Source organism: Monopterus albus, unplaced genomic scaffold (assembly GCF_001952655.1).
Source record: "Monopterus albus unplaced genomic scaffold, M_albus_1.0 scaffold79.1, whole genome shotgun sequence".
In the NCBI taxonomy this organism is placed as follows: domain Eukaryota; kingdom Metazoa; phylum Chordata; class Actinopteri; order Synbranchiformes; family Synbranchidae; genus Monopterus; species Monopterus albus.
Window position 1 is genome coordinate 246773 of NW_018127959.1, and position 15046 is coordinate 261818.

Below are 15046 nucleotides of genomic sequence, written 5' to 3' on the forward strand. Positions count from 1 at the left end.
GCATTCCCCCGGAGGAGCTGGAGGAAGTGTCTGGAGAGAGGGAGGTCTGGGCATCTTTGCTTAGACTGCTGCCCCCGTGACCCGGTCCCGGTCCCGGATAAGCGGAGGAAAATGGATGGATGGATAGTTAAAGGTGGTGTTGTGCTGCACTACAATATATTCAGAGGTGTCTATTTTTGTCCTCCCCATCCACATACCTGAGGGTCAGAATATCAGGAAGTGTAGCATTGAATTGCAAACCTGTTAAAGTGGCTGGTGAGTCGATGTTAGTGAGTATTTTGTATGGTAAGGTATCAGAGAGAGACTGGGACCTATTGGGATGTGCAAAACTATGAAAAATTGTGGTATAGTTCATTTTATTGTAATATTCAGTCACTTTTATATTTTTTTTTTTTTTTTTTTGCTCTTTTGAACATTTAATACAAAGGTTTTCCTTTCATTATAAGTGAACTGAACCTTAAGGATACCCGGTGAAGTTTTCTTGTAAATAAACAGTTATGATTACACTCATTGTTTCTTACAAAAAAAAAAACAACGAAACAAACGTTTGTGTGAAACATTGCTTCTATCCACATAGAAGTCAGGTAGTACAGCAGTCCCCCAATTTTTTCTGATGCATTGCTATGTTTTTTGCATTCAACACTGTCAGAGAGGTAGGCAGATAAAGAGATGAATATTGTGTTCCAAGAAGGTTTCCAGCCAGTGGGATTCTTTTCCATAGGCTTCTGGATTATTGAAAAAAATAAGCCCCATGACAAACAACAGTTTATGACACTTCACCACTGATCACCACTTTTATGATTTTTGATGCCCAGATACAATCACCAGAAGTAATAAGCTACTGTTGGGTTATAAACGAACAACACCAGGGTCCCATGACTTCAGTGTCACTTGTAATCTGATTTAGTGAGCCTACAGCTTCTACAAACTCCATTCCTCTTGGTGTGACCTGATCTAGCTAGTAACTATGGCTATGTCAGTTAGAATAGTTTGCAAGTGCATGAATTTAGACATTACAAGGCTGTAAAGGTGGAGTAGTGAGTAGACAGAGTCCCCATGATGATGTATACAATCCCAGACAGCCTCTGCAGTCTCATTTAGCCACTTGTTACCAACTGATTTTATAAGACACATAAAAGCATTAAAAATCATGAGTGGGGTATTTACTGGTGTATTTTATGTTATAGAACAAAAGGGGAAAGTATCGGCCTTGTGTTAACCACAGGCCTTATTTCAGGTGTCTAACCAAGAACCCATTCAGAAAGCCCATAGACTTCATGGTGAGGGAACTGGAAGTGCAGAGATACTGACTCAGTTCTGGGTTTTAGGACTCACTGCTACGGTACGCTATTAGACCCGAACTAGGACGTTTCCCTAAGTCTAACCAAGTTCTTGTTGTGCCTAAACCTAAGCCAACCTTAACCATATCACATCATAAACCAGATTTCCAGAGGGCACTGACAGACAAAGTATTTAGTGGTTGAATTTGGAGGACTTGTTGTTGTATTGTTGTTGTATTGTCAGTCCTAAACCCTCCAACAACAACATGCAGGACACTTCTACTACTGTCTTCATGTACAGTATGAGGAAAACCGGTCATCTAACTGGTTATTCGCTCACAGCACAGAGCCCCCCAGCTCATTCCAATGACACTGTTCACTTGGTGCATGTAAATATTTCAGGCTTACTTGGACTCACACATTTTTTGGCCCATTTTGTTTGCTGCCTTCTTGCTGTTTCCCTGAATTCATTCTCTTATTTGCTGCTCTTTCCAACTAAAGAGTCAAGTTTAGGTCATACAAAGACTGATTTGAGGATGTTTGCAAGGCTCACATTTATTTTCAGGGTTTTTTTGTTTTGTTTTTTCACCATTTATTTAACTGGCATTGTACAGCCATTACATTTGTAATGAATGTGTGTGGGGGCAGCTGTTCCTGGGGTCTTGTTGTATGCACCACACATTCTGCCCTCTACAGTCAACAGGAAAGAAGAATGTGTGTCTGTGTGTGTGTGTGTTGAGCAGGAGATGCTCTCTGAGAACTCATTGGTCTTGTTTTTAAGACGCTCTCCAAAAGGTGATGATGCATCAATTTAATTTTAACTTCAGTTTAAAATGTCAGTGTATATGCAAACATCACAAGGGCCTAAACATATAAAACAGTGCTCCACAGCAAAGTCACTGGTCACAAACTCCATCAGTTAACTTTCACTCAAACTGCAGGGTCTTAACTGAATATTTGAGCTTTTGTAGAACCATTGTCTGACTTGGTAACAATTTGACATTCCTTAGGTTAAATGTATATTCAAGAAGTCCCATCAAACTTTCTGTTGTGCCAAACTGAATTTGATCTGTCAATGAAATTCCTAACTTAACATGTGATGCAGCATTTACTGTGTATAAGGAATATCTCATTGTTTTTCACAGCACAAGTGTCCTTGAATCCAACCATTTTCTGCTATGTTTGATTGTGCACTTTACTGTGTTCCATTAAATAGTACAGCATGTTATATTTCAGACTCTGATGGCTCATCTGTCTTTGTCTTAAGAACTGAACCTGGCTCTTCAGTCAGGCAGGGGGACGTTGGAGTATTCAGAACCACTCCTGAGTCACTTTGATTCTGAAAGGTTGCAAAGGTGGGAGGAGTTTTTGCTTGTGTAGTGCTGTTCAGACGCAGTGACTTTAACAGCAGGGGTTGGAGGGAGCGTGCAGAAGCAGCATGGGACCTCGGCAAAGTTCGCTTATTGGCATGTTCAATGGTGAGATGGCACATGAGTACCTGGACAAAGACTTCCCTGAACTGCCTGGAGGACAGGTTATAAAGGAATGGGTTGAGGACGGAGCTGAGGTAGAAGAAGGTGTCAGCAATATGTTGAAGTGTGACATAGCTCCGAAAGTAGGAAGTAGTCCAGCGAGACTTGGGCCTGGCGGCCATCATAAGGCGACGAATCTGGTTGGGAAGCCAGCACACCATCAAAGATCCCACAATGAGACCTGAGGAAAAATCAGACAGAAAAGTTAGGAATACAAAATATGAAAAGTAAGGCTATAGCCAGCAGCCCATTAGCATCATTTATTATAATGACTGGAAATTGGACAAAACAGCAAAAATATTATAACTCTTTTGTGTAATCCATACAAAAGCAAGATGGCCGAGCACAGTGGCTTCCTAAGATCTTGTTATCATTGAGAGGTCACTAGTCAGTCAAGACTTTATTATAAAGAGAGTCAGGCTAGCTGTAAGACATCTTGTTGTTTTTGTATGGATTAAACAAACACAATGTGTTTTCCATTAGGCAAATGTTATCTCTGGACAGAGCCAAGCGAACTGTTTTCTCTGCTTCTAATCTTTATGCTAAGCTAAGTTAACCATTTCCTGGCCCAAGCCTCATTACTAATATGAAAGTTTTGTCAGCCTTCTCCTCTTAACTTCAGCGGGAAAGTGAATAAGCATACAGTATTTTCCAAAATGTTGAACTATTCCTTTAAGGAAATAATACAAAACAAGGAAGACAAAGGACAAGACTCTACTGGGGTACAGCTGTGCTGTAGTATGTCCCAAAAATAAACACATGAAGTAGGTAGAGGTTTGTGACACATGGTGTTGGTAGACACCATAACACTGCACAGTAAATGTAAAATTGTATAGTTCTGTTTATGTCACGCCCTGCGATGGATTGGCGACCTGTCCAGGGTGTACCCCGCCTTCGCCCGATTGCCGGCCGGGATTGGCTCCGGTCCCACCCGTGACCCCACTCAGGGATTAAGCGGTAGAAAATGAATGAATGAATGAATGTTTATGTCACGTCAGATATTAGAGTTTGGTATTTGGCTGCCAAGGTCTGTTTGGCTTTTTACCAAATATCACTGGACAACATTAATGACTGGTTAGTAAGAAGGGTTTATCCCCCCAGATTGATTTGATCTTTAACAATGTGCTGTTTGAGTTCTGACTAATTCCACATCTCCTGCCCAACGACACCCACTTGTTCTCAAAGATCTGACATCATTTTCACCCAGTCTATTGTCCTGTATCAGCAAACTGTCAGAAAACTGTAGTGCACACATTCTTTCCATTTAAAGAGAAGAAGACAGGCTGAATTAGATGGACACAACTGAAATTAGGCTATTTTATTACTGCTAGTTCCATTCTATTTCCAACTGTACTGTTAAGTGCTTCAAAAATTGCCAAAATTCAACCACAGTGCCTGCACCATGCACCTCTGTGTACACATTTTTACCCCTGACCCACCAGAGTTAAACCCAGTGCATTGACCACCAGGACACAGGATGCAGCTACACCAGCCCATTAACATATCTCATCTCTCAGGTCTGACTCATCTGCTTACTCTTTGGAAAGACTAACATATCCTCATTCTCTAATCTGGTGTTTATCCATTTCCCTGCAGTGTTTTTAATCGGGAATTACACTTTGACCAAACAGCCTTTCAACATTCACAAAACTATCTCGCTTGAGACATTATTTCCCACTGAGAACACAGATGTCAGCACATTTATTTATAATATTCTGTCCAGGATGACTGGGGGAGTTACTGAATGGTCCCAGTGTTATTTAAGGAAAAAGAAAAACAAATGCTCAAAGATTCAGATATAAATCCCTCTTCATATTTGTTTGCATGAACAGTATATATTATTTTGACAGAGTTTGGTGCAGGTGCTCTTGTTCACTGTTCACAAGTGTAGCAAGCTTTGATGACTGCAGCTCAAGTCTCATTATTATCTTTTTTTTTTCAAGGATGCGAGACAGAATTCAGAGCTCTTTTTGGTCTTTTGCTCCTTTGGTGGGGAGTTTTCAGAGAGTGTGTTTTGGTTCTGTCCTGGTTGATCGCTTTTACAAAGCAGATTGCTCTGGTGTCTTAGCAGGTGCATGTAAAAATGTGCCTTTCAGTGTGATGTGTGTCTGATAATGGCTGATGAATGTTTTGTATAGATTGAAGCGTTGCTGCTATTGAATTAAATTACTTAATACAGTGTGCAAACTTTTTCTTGCGTTTTTTATATTTGTTTGTATCCACACTAGCAGCATGGCACTATGAAGGCCATGACGGTCAACCCGCCATTTTAATTTCCGAGGATGAATCCTTAAAACTTTGCCAATCCTCTGACAACAATAAGGTTGACGCTGTGGCTTTGAGTAAAGTGTCTCAGCAACCACTGGATCGATTACCTAGACGTTTGGTAGACATGGTCCCCACAGGACAATGTGGTGACTTTGACTTTTCAGCACCATTATTTTATTTTTTTCAAAACTTTGGTTTATGTCCAAATAAACTAAGATGGTAAAGCATAAATCTTCTCAGCATCAGCGTGTTAGCACCGTCATTCTGAGCATGTCTGCATGCTAACATTAGCATTTAGCTCAAAGAACCTGTGTGCTTATGTAACGCTTCACTGAGCTACTAGCAGGGTTGCACGGTAGACTCTCCTTTTTTTCTCTGAACAGGTTCCAGTTTCCAACACTTGCTACAACATGTGCAAACACATATAACCTCTGGACCTCTGAAGGTCCAGAGTCTAGTCCAGCCACCAGCTGATGTGACTCCAGCCAGAAAGATCAGACCTGTTTCCCTTGACACTAACATGTACAATTGTCTCTGATTTCTTCTATTTCCTTTTTTTTTTCCAGTATTTCTGAATAGTATGATCTCATATAAATGCAATCAGCACATCTGGCATTGGCATTCAGTAACTGAAAACTAAGAGACAGAGAAAGAACAAAAAGGGAGAAACTGTGTGAAAACTGAGATGAAAACAAGTTATGATGAGGATGAAAAGAGAAAAGACACAAAGACGAACTAACCGTGGAATACAAATGCTTTTACATCAAAATTAAAGAAAGACAGAAAAGACTAATGGGCAAAGCCAAAGGACAAACACAGGCTGTATTAACTACTTTAATCAGTGTTGCCATGCTTCATTTTTCATTTTTGATAGATAATTAAATGCACAGTGGTAATTTAATGAGTCTGCTTCTCAGATGGTCTATAAATGTATTCTCCTTGTGACCTTTACAAAAACCCAAGCACTTACTGTTGGTCAGCAAAGTCCATCACAAGTTTATGGCTGAGTAAGCAGTTTCTGTAACTACATGGCAACTCCACCGCTGTTTTAATCTCAGACAGTAATGCTCAGAGTGTTGTTTACCATGCTAACTGTGACTGATATGTGATCAAATCCTCTGATTGAAAACACTCTGCCATGCATCAGGATGTCCTTTTTTTCTGAATGGCTGAATGGAGTATAACAGGCTGCGTACTGTCAAAATGCCAACGTGTCATCCAACCTATACCACTTCCCTTCCCTCTCATACGACCCATGGGAGCATGTCCTGAAAAAGCACTGTACTGTACGTTGGCAGGCAGAATTGCAAGAACTCCACTGACATTTAGAACAACATATATCACTTTGGCGAGACAACGAGTCATCATAGAAACATGCCGTTATGACAGACAACCGACTCTAAAACCCAAATATATTTAGGTCAAAAAGAGTAAAGCAGCAAATGCCTATATTAAAAATTAACAAATGCTTGGCTTTGCTAATTATGTTTCTGTTTGGTTCTGACTGACTAATTGTTTCAGCATCTGAATAATTTCCAGAGTGTTCGGTATTATGCACCACAGTGGGGCCATGGTTAATTTGTGACCTGTGCTCTCCCAGGTGGTTGTTACCATCCTAACACCTAATGGTGGATCACTGCTGCTTTTAAAAAGCTATCCTTTATCCTGCTATTCTTTTAAATGATAATACCTGTCCAAATGAAGGTATCACACAATATCAAAGGTATCACATGGTCCACTGATCCAATTTCAATAAAACCTGGAAGGATGAAAAGTTTGGGCAGTTAATTCTGGCACTTTAGAACTTACAAAGTCCAAAATTTTAATATGCCATTAAAAATGTCTCTTAGACAGTTGGTGTGGGTGGTTACGGATTAGATGCCTTTATTGTCAGTGGTCGTGCTCTGATCAGAGTGACAGACAACGTATGAAACGGCAGTATCATCTCTCTATGATGGATTTGTTTTGGTTGGTTCTACTGATTGCAGTTCACAGGCTTTGTTGTGGAAAACTGCCACTTGGTATCAGTATTAGTATTAGTATTAGTATCAGTATCAGTGTTAGTATTAGTATTAGTATCAGTGTTAGTATTAGTATTAGTATTAGTATCAGTATCAGTATTAGTATTAGTATCAGTATCAGTGTTAGTATTAGTATTAGTATCAGTATCAGTATTATTATTAGTATCAGTATCAGTGTTAGTATTAGTATTAGTATCAGTGTTAGTATTAGTATTAGTATTAGTATCAGTATTAATATTAGTATTGTATTGGTATTAGTATTAGTATCAGTATCAGTAGTAGTATTAGTATCGGTATCAGTATCAGTATCAGTATCAGTGTTAGTATTAGTATTAGTATCAGTGTTAGTATTAGTATCAGTATTAGTATTAGTAATAGTATTAGTATTAGTATTAGTATCAGTATTAGTATTAGTAATAGTATTAGTATTAGTATCAGTATCAGTATTAGTATTAGTATTAGTGTTGGTATTAGTATTGGTATCAGTATTAATATTAGTATTAGTATTAATATTAGTATTGGTATTAGTATTAGTATCAGTATTAGTAATAGTATTAGTATTAGTATCAGTATTAGTAATAGTATTAGTATTAGTATCAGTATTAGTAATAGTATTAGTATTAGTATCAGTATTAGTAATAGTATTAGTATTAGTATCAGTATTAGTAATAGTATTAGTATTAGTATCAGTATTAGTAATAGTATTAGTATTAGTATCAGTATTAGTAATAGTATTAGTATTAGTATCAGTATTAGTAATAGTATTAGTATTAGTATCAGTATTAGTAATAGTATTAGTATTAGTATCAGTATTAGTAATAGTATTAGTATTAGTATCAGTATTAGTAATAGTATTAGTATTAGTATCAGTATTAGTAATAGTATTAGTATTAGTATCAGTATTAGTAATAGTATTAGTATTAGTATCAGTATTAGTAATAGTATTAGTATTAGTATCAGTATTAGTAATAGTATTAGTATTAGTATCAGTATTAGTAATAGTATTAGTATTAGTATCAGTATTAGTAATAGTATTAGTATTAGTATCAGTATTAGTAATAGTATTAGTATTAGTATCAGTATTAGTAATAGTATTAGTATTAGTATCAGTATTAGTAATAGTATTAGTATTAGTATCAGTATTAGTAATAGTATTAGTATTAGTATCAGTATCAGTATCAGTGTTAGTATTAGTATTAATATTAGTATTAGTATCATTATTTATATTAGTATTAGTATTAGTATTAGTATTAGTATTAGTATTAGTATTAGTATTAGTATTAGTATTAGTATTAGTATTAGTATTAGTATTAGTACTAGTATTGACATTAGTAGTAGTATTAGTACAGACAGCATGGCGGAACAGTGTTAGCGCTGTCTCCTCACTGCAGGAAGTTTCTGGGTTCAAGCCCCAACTGACCCGATACCTTTTCACCTAGTCTGACTTCCTCCCACAGTCCAAAGAATGCAGCTGACATCAGTAATGCCACGCACACACACACACACACACACACACACACACACACAGCAAGCCTTGCTGTCTCCCTGCTATGGGCAAAATATAACTGTCTGCCAATTAGAAATCAGCTCAGCCAGATGATTGGAATAATTAATTGGCTGTCTTTGGTGTAATTGGAGTGTGTATGACTGAGCTTCTCATTTCCATTTTGCAAGGGAAAACAAGGTACGAAGGTATTTTAAGTAAACATGGCTAATATACTAATATACATGCTGAGGAAAGAAAGCTGAAGAAATAAAACAAACTAAAGAGGTCTTTCTAATATTTAAGCCCTCAGTGTCACGTGCAGTCAGGAAAGTTGTAAGTACAGGTGTGACCTTTTACTGTTCATCCTGTAATCCTTAAGAATTTCATGATATCAGGTCCCATTTTTCAGTTCTATTAATGGTCACATGTTATTATCTCTGTCACCGTTATTGGTGGAGTTGTTCACCCTCTTTCACAGCTGTATGAGATTCTGCTAATGCTAACCCACCATTTACTGCTGCTGTGTAAATGAATAGTTTATTTTATCCTAATAGTCTAAGTGACATACTGTCTTTAATTATAAACATGCCATAAGGTTGATTTTAAATGCAGTCCTCTAGTCTGACATAAGTTGTGCAGCTGTACACATGTGCTTTCAGACTGAAGAGGATGACTACCAAAACAGCTCTACAATACTAAGTGCTCTGTAATCAAAGAAATATTCAACAGCACAAGCAGAATGTGACATGATCACTGGTAGATGTTTGAGCCTATTTGACTCCTTCATTTAACTCTTTTGCTCCAGAAGTACAGAAACACACACCTGCACCATAGGCTGCATAAAACTACATATACAGTAAATGTTTAGCAGGGCTTTAGAAAATGTGAAACTTTTTTCTTAACTCAGTGATGAACTTTTCAAACAGGGGGCATCACCACATCACTGATGCTCTTCATTTCCATGATTGGAAACACTTCTGTAATAATGAAGAGAAGTGAAATATTTCCCCTGTATCATACCACCCACCTGAAAACTGGATCTCTTCAGTAGTCGGTGCTGTAGAGCTGTCTTGATTGCATATTGATTTAAAGCATATGTAAAATCTATAAAACCACCTAAGTGAAAAGTCTTAATGAAGGAGAAGATGTGATGAAATTATTCAGATCTGCATAATGAGGGGAAAGTTAAGGAACCAGTGTCACTTGTTTGCTGCATCATTATGAAAGTGATTTCATGCAGAGGATGTTTATGTTCTGCATCAGTGTGAGGTATACTGTGATATAAACCAACAAAATATGTTCCCATCACTGAACTTAAGATGTTAGGCTAGTGCTGGTGTAGTCAGTATTTCCGTCTATAAACTTTAGTGGCTAAAACCACGTATCTTTGTAACATTATCTTCATTTTTAAGGTCATGTCTGTTCTTGTTCTCTTTATTAAGGACCACAATTAAAATAGGTTATGGATGTTACTATGTCTCTTTTTCATTTTGTCAAACCACCATTAAAAAACAAAAAACAAAAACATTCTAAATCATTCTCAGTGGTAATAGTAGCCAACTAATGTTAGCATTAGCTTTCCAGCTTCTGGTGAACACCCAACACAGAGACTCCCACTACGGACCAATCCCTGTCCTACGTACGGCATGGACACAAAAATGTTATTATTAAAACTGGAAATGTAACGAGGATAATGGAAAAGATTTAAAAAAGTGAGAGCTAAATAAATGAAGTTTTAATTAATTGTATTATTTGATTGTGGTAAAAGAATAGAAGTTTTCTTTTTAAATGACTCCTGATTAAAGGGACATATTCAATGTTAATTATTTAACTAATAATTTAATACATTTTTGATTGATTCAGTCATATTTGTCTGATCACAATTTACTTCACTTTTTGAGTTTCATGGCTCATGCATGATAAACTACACGTTTAATCACTTAACATTACAGTGAGTGAATAAATGTGTAGCTGCACATTAATACAATCCACCTCTCTACGGGGGGAAAAAATAAAATAAATAAAGAGAAAATCAATGCCACACAGAACAATGAGATGAGTATATAATCTAGCAGTTGTCTTTTTGATCTGGTTAGGTTTTCTACTCAGACATTAAATGAAGTTGTACAGAATGTCTGTCCTGTAGATAATAAGCAACCTGTGATGAAGGCAAACATCATCAAAGCCTGTGACAGCAAGTATAAATATCCCTTGAACCCACACTCTGTCACAAGAGAGTAGACAGATGCACCATGGATGAATCATGCCCACAGAGACTTTTATCATAACAATCTCAAAATAACAAGTTTTTGGTTGGCCAGATGGGTGGGTTAAACAAGCAGGCCAACACAGACAGTGCCAGGTAGACATAAAGCACAAGAAAAACATCCATAAATTCAAGTAGTCAAACACTGTCTGACAGCGCTTCAGATTTTCTGACACAAACCATGTTGTCCTTCATAACATACAGCAATCTGATACATGGAAGGTTGAATTAAACCATGAAGCATGATTGCACATAGCTTGGGTAATAGAGTCAATAAAGGTTCTGTCCAAAAAGTGCACTGAATTCATTAAGTCTTTGAAAATCCATGGATGCCTCTCAGGGCGGGAATATCAAAGATCATTTATGAGTCTGTCAGGCAGAAAGAGTGGTTTCCTCTCCCAGTCCAAATGACTGTTAGCACTGCTGGGCCCAGATTCAGGAAGAGTGTGAACGAATTAATTTGAATGCTAAGACAACATTCTTAGTCATTAAACCACTTGAATAACTTGAGTTAAGTCACAGTGGGATGCTATTCATAATGGAACTAATCCAATCATTTTAGAAGTGATTTTGGGTGCCTGTTGATAGATAATCTTGCTCTGAAGATTCTTGTTTGCTATCTTGGAAACCTGGGCTGGATGCCAATGAATATGCACAGATGTTCTTGTGCAGAGGTGTGGTCTCATTGAAATGCAAATCATGTTCTTTGCACCTTTGCAACAGTCAATTGGACACTTCAGCCACTGTGTGTCTGTTTCATTGTGTGTCACTTTGGGAGAATTCACTAAAAATGATCTGTAAAAAATGTTATTCCCATCACATTAGAGTAAGCAAAAATGGATATTTTGACTTAAAGTCCACACTTTGCTCATTTCTAATTATCTAATGTTTAATCTTGGGTACCTCTAGATTAGCTTTGCACCCCTCATAACACCAAATAGTCTATTATTTCAGAATGATAAAACCCCAGAGCGTTTCCTAAAAATGAGAGGATAGTTCATGAATGTGCAGAACTCCTGCTGCACAACAAACCGCAATGGCATTAATAATTTCAATTTCTCCTCCATATATAGTTAAACAGACCCAGTCAGGTAAAACAATGAGTCCCTGTACAGGAACATTCCTGAACATGCAGTAACCTCAGGCCCTGTAGTTTTCTCCACATCCTCTGGTCACAGTGCAGCAGCAGGAGGGAAAATATATCCACAAAACCACGTGCAGTCGAAAAATTCTGCTTTTACAATGGTACCAGTGGGTGTCAGGCAAGTTCACACAAACACCCAAGTGCCTGGAGATTATGACCATTCAAGGAAATCCTTAAAATATCACATAATACTTTATATTGCTAGAAAAAAGTCTCATGAGCAAGAGTTTGCAGGATGTGTATAAACTGAGTTGCTTGTGCATAGAAGTACTAGAACATAACGTGCACCTCATTTTTTGAGCTTTAGGTCATGTCTAAGATGTGAATTCACATGGTAAGACTGTAGATAAGTCAAAAAACAAGGAAAAGCGCCATGGGCTCTTTAAACTATTTTTTCTTCTGTAGCTGAAGGTTGATGTGTCACCAGATGTGTCAAATCCACTTAAATTTCAAGATCAGACCCAAAAAAGGAGTTTAAACTAAAGCCATACTGAAGCCACGGCTACACTCAGTCACTTGAGAATGATGCGTGTCAGTGAGGTCTGACAATAAAAGGCTGTTTTCACATTCTTCTGCTACAGGAACAAAGATTTTCTGAGCTCACACTAAACTGAAAGGACTGGGCACTCCTATATGAGATGGGAAAATGCTCTTATGCTATTGAATATCTCAAAAGGGTATTTGTCACTGTGTCAGTTTGTCCCAGTTGACATTTTGGAGCAACACTCATTAAAACTGAGAAATATTTGTTTTTCATGTTGCCAGTTTAAATTTGAATGCAGTTCCTAGTTTCCTTTTAGGGGCCACATGTAGCATAACAACACTGGTGCTGGAGACTGGGAGAGAGCCTGTCACTGTGTGTGTACTGGCTGGGCCCCATGCTACCCTGTTGTAGAAAATAAAACTACACATCTCAGATTCGGGGGTAGCAGGTGCTCCTTAGCCTGTGAGCAGCTGTGACACCTCTAAAGTTTTTGATTCAATACATCATGAACAGGTTTGTAACAAATTCACTGACTTTCAAAACATGAAGGTTATATGATCAATGGGTTTAGCCAAGTTGTTGTATTTTGCCCCGGCCTGTTTTATTAGCTGAGCCACTTAAATGCTTGTAAAACAGCTGGTGGGGTGCATAATTTCATAATTAATCTTGTTTATGTTTGCAGATGATGTGGTCATATTTTCTGTCTGCAGAGCTGGTCTTCAACATCTGTTGTGTACAACATCAACATAAAGTGCCTCAGTAAGGTGCTGGGCCACCACACGCCACCAGAACAGCTCCAGTGCACCTTGGCAGTGACTCTCCAAGTCTGAACTCTACTGGAGGATGAACACTGTTCTTCCAACAGATATTCCCTCATGTGGGGTTTTGATGGTGGAGATGCCACCATAAAAACCCCATTCGCTCTGACATCGCCTACAGCTGGGTTGAGATCCAGTGACCGTGAAGGCCACAGCATATGATTCACATCATGTTCATGCTCATCAAGCTGTTCAGTGACCCCTCATGTCCTGAGGATGGGGGCACTGTCATCCTGGAAGAGACCAATCATTTATTAGGTTCCTCCTTTAGTCTCTCACCCATCTGTACAGTCACTTTGGCTGATGCTATGTGGATGTTCACATGTGCTCACAGGAACTCTACTTCTTCCCTGTCCTTTTTTGCTCTTGTCTCTTACAATCATGAAAAATTGTATAAATCCCCAGGACAAGCATGAATTTTTCATCAAGTTGAAACGTGAAAAATCACACACAAGCCTGTGTCAGTCACATGAAAGCTGCAGAGGATTCCAGACTGGAGCAGATGTTGGTTTCACCCTCATTAAAGTGAGATGTCATAACAGTACTTCTTTTACTGGGAGGACAGAGTAACAAAGACCCAGTTGAACACAATGTCTCAGTTCCCGCTTGCTTTTCATCGATCGACTATGGGGAAAAAAGCCAAATTGGTGACTGGAGCCGACTTTATGGAAGAGTCCGCTTTTCTTTGTTCATTGTTCCAGTGCAGATCAGTGAGTTGTGTGACTGGAGTCATCCTTTATGGGGTATTACATGTATAGAGAAGGATGAAGGAAAAGAAGTAAGGAAAGGAAACAGACTGATGAGAACTTTATCTTTTCAGCTCAGCTCTATTATTATTATCATTAATCTCATGTGAGGCTCTAAAAGTGAAAATATCTGTCTCTGCTGCTCCGACTTTGACCATTCTTTCTTGAGTTTGAGTTTGTTTCTTGCTAGTCTAATAAAAAGGCAATACTAAATCACTTGAATAACCCTTTATTAAAGGTGCATTAACTAAGATTTTGCACAGTGTTTGATAAATTAAATGAAAATGGGACAGGATGTGGTGTCTCTCAGCTCTGCTACCCCCTCCATGATTCTCTGCTACAGGACATACAGGTCATTCTGTTCTTTTTCCAGCTCCTCTGCCCCGGGTTGCTTGAAAACATTTCTAAGAAAAATTATATTTGCTCAAATTTATTCTGTATGCCACATGCATATTCTAAAGATACCTGTAATTCATTATGGTGATATATTATATATGCATACAGCCTGCTCTATTTTACAAAGCCTTGATTCATTTTACTATGCATCTTTGCGTTTCATTACAAATGCACTCTCTTACTCACCACTGTATTCTTTATGATGTAATGGGATGGACATCACAACATCTATAAAGCAATACTGGGTAAAATTCCAAATTATCTTTGCACCTTTCTCTGTCTTAGCTTTGGTGTTTACCAGCTACTCTGTTCCAGGTGGTTACGTTTTAATCTACCTCGATGTTTTTCAGATCTGGGGAAAGCTGCATTTTCCTATTATGCACCTTGATTTAATTTGATTTATTTATTCTTTCAAACATGTAAAGACAGTTGATATGTCAACACACATAATTTTACACATATCCAACAAATGCTAATCCAATATCAATGTGCTTATACCTAGTACATGCTTGAATGGAGTAGGAAGAAGTCAGACTTATCCAGTCCTACCCCATGACATCATCTTACCATCATTGGTTTGCAAGCAGTAAATGATTCACTTCTAC

At 37.9% G+C, this 15046-nt stretch overlaps 1 protein-coding gene across 1 annotated transcript in view; it reads right to left on the reverse strand.

The window, feature by feature from the left end:
• Positions 1-123: 123 nt before the first annotated feature.
• gpr39 (G protein-coupled receptor 39) overlaps positions 124-15046 on the reverse strand; it is a 26477-nt gene continuing 11554 nt past the window's right edge. The window contains exon 2 of the mRNA XM_020606500.1: positions 124-2993. Within this exon, the coding sequence (XP_020462156.1) occupies positions 2506-2993 (488 nt within the window). The 3' untranslated portion in view covers positions 124-2505. The remainder of the gene's footprint in view (positions 2994-15046) is intronic.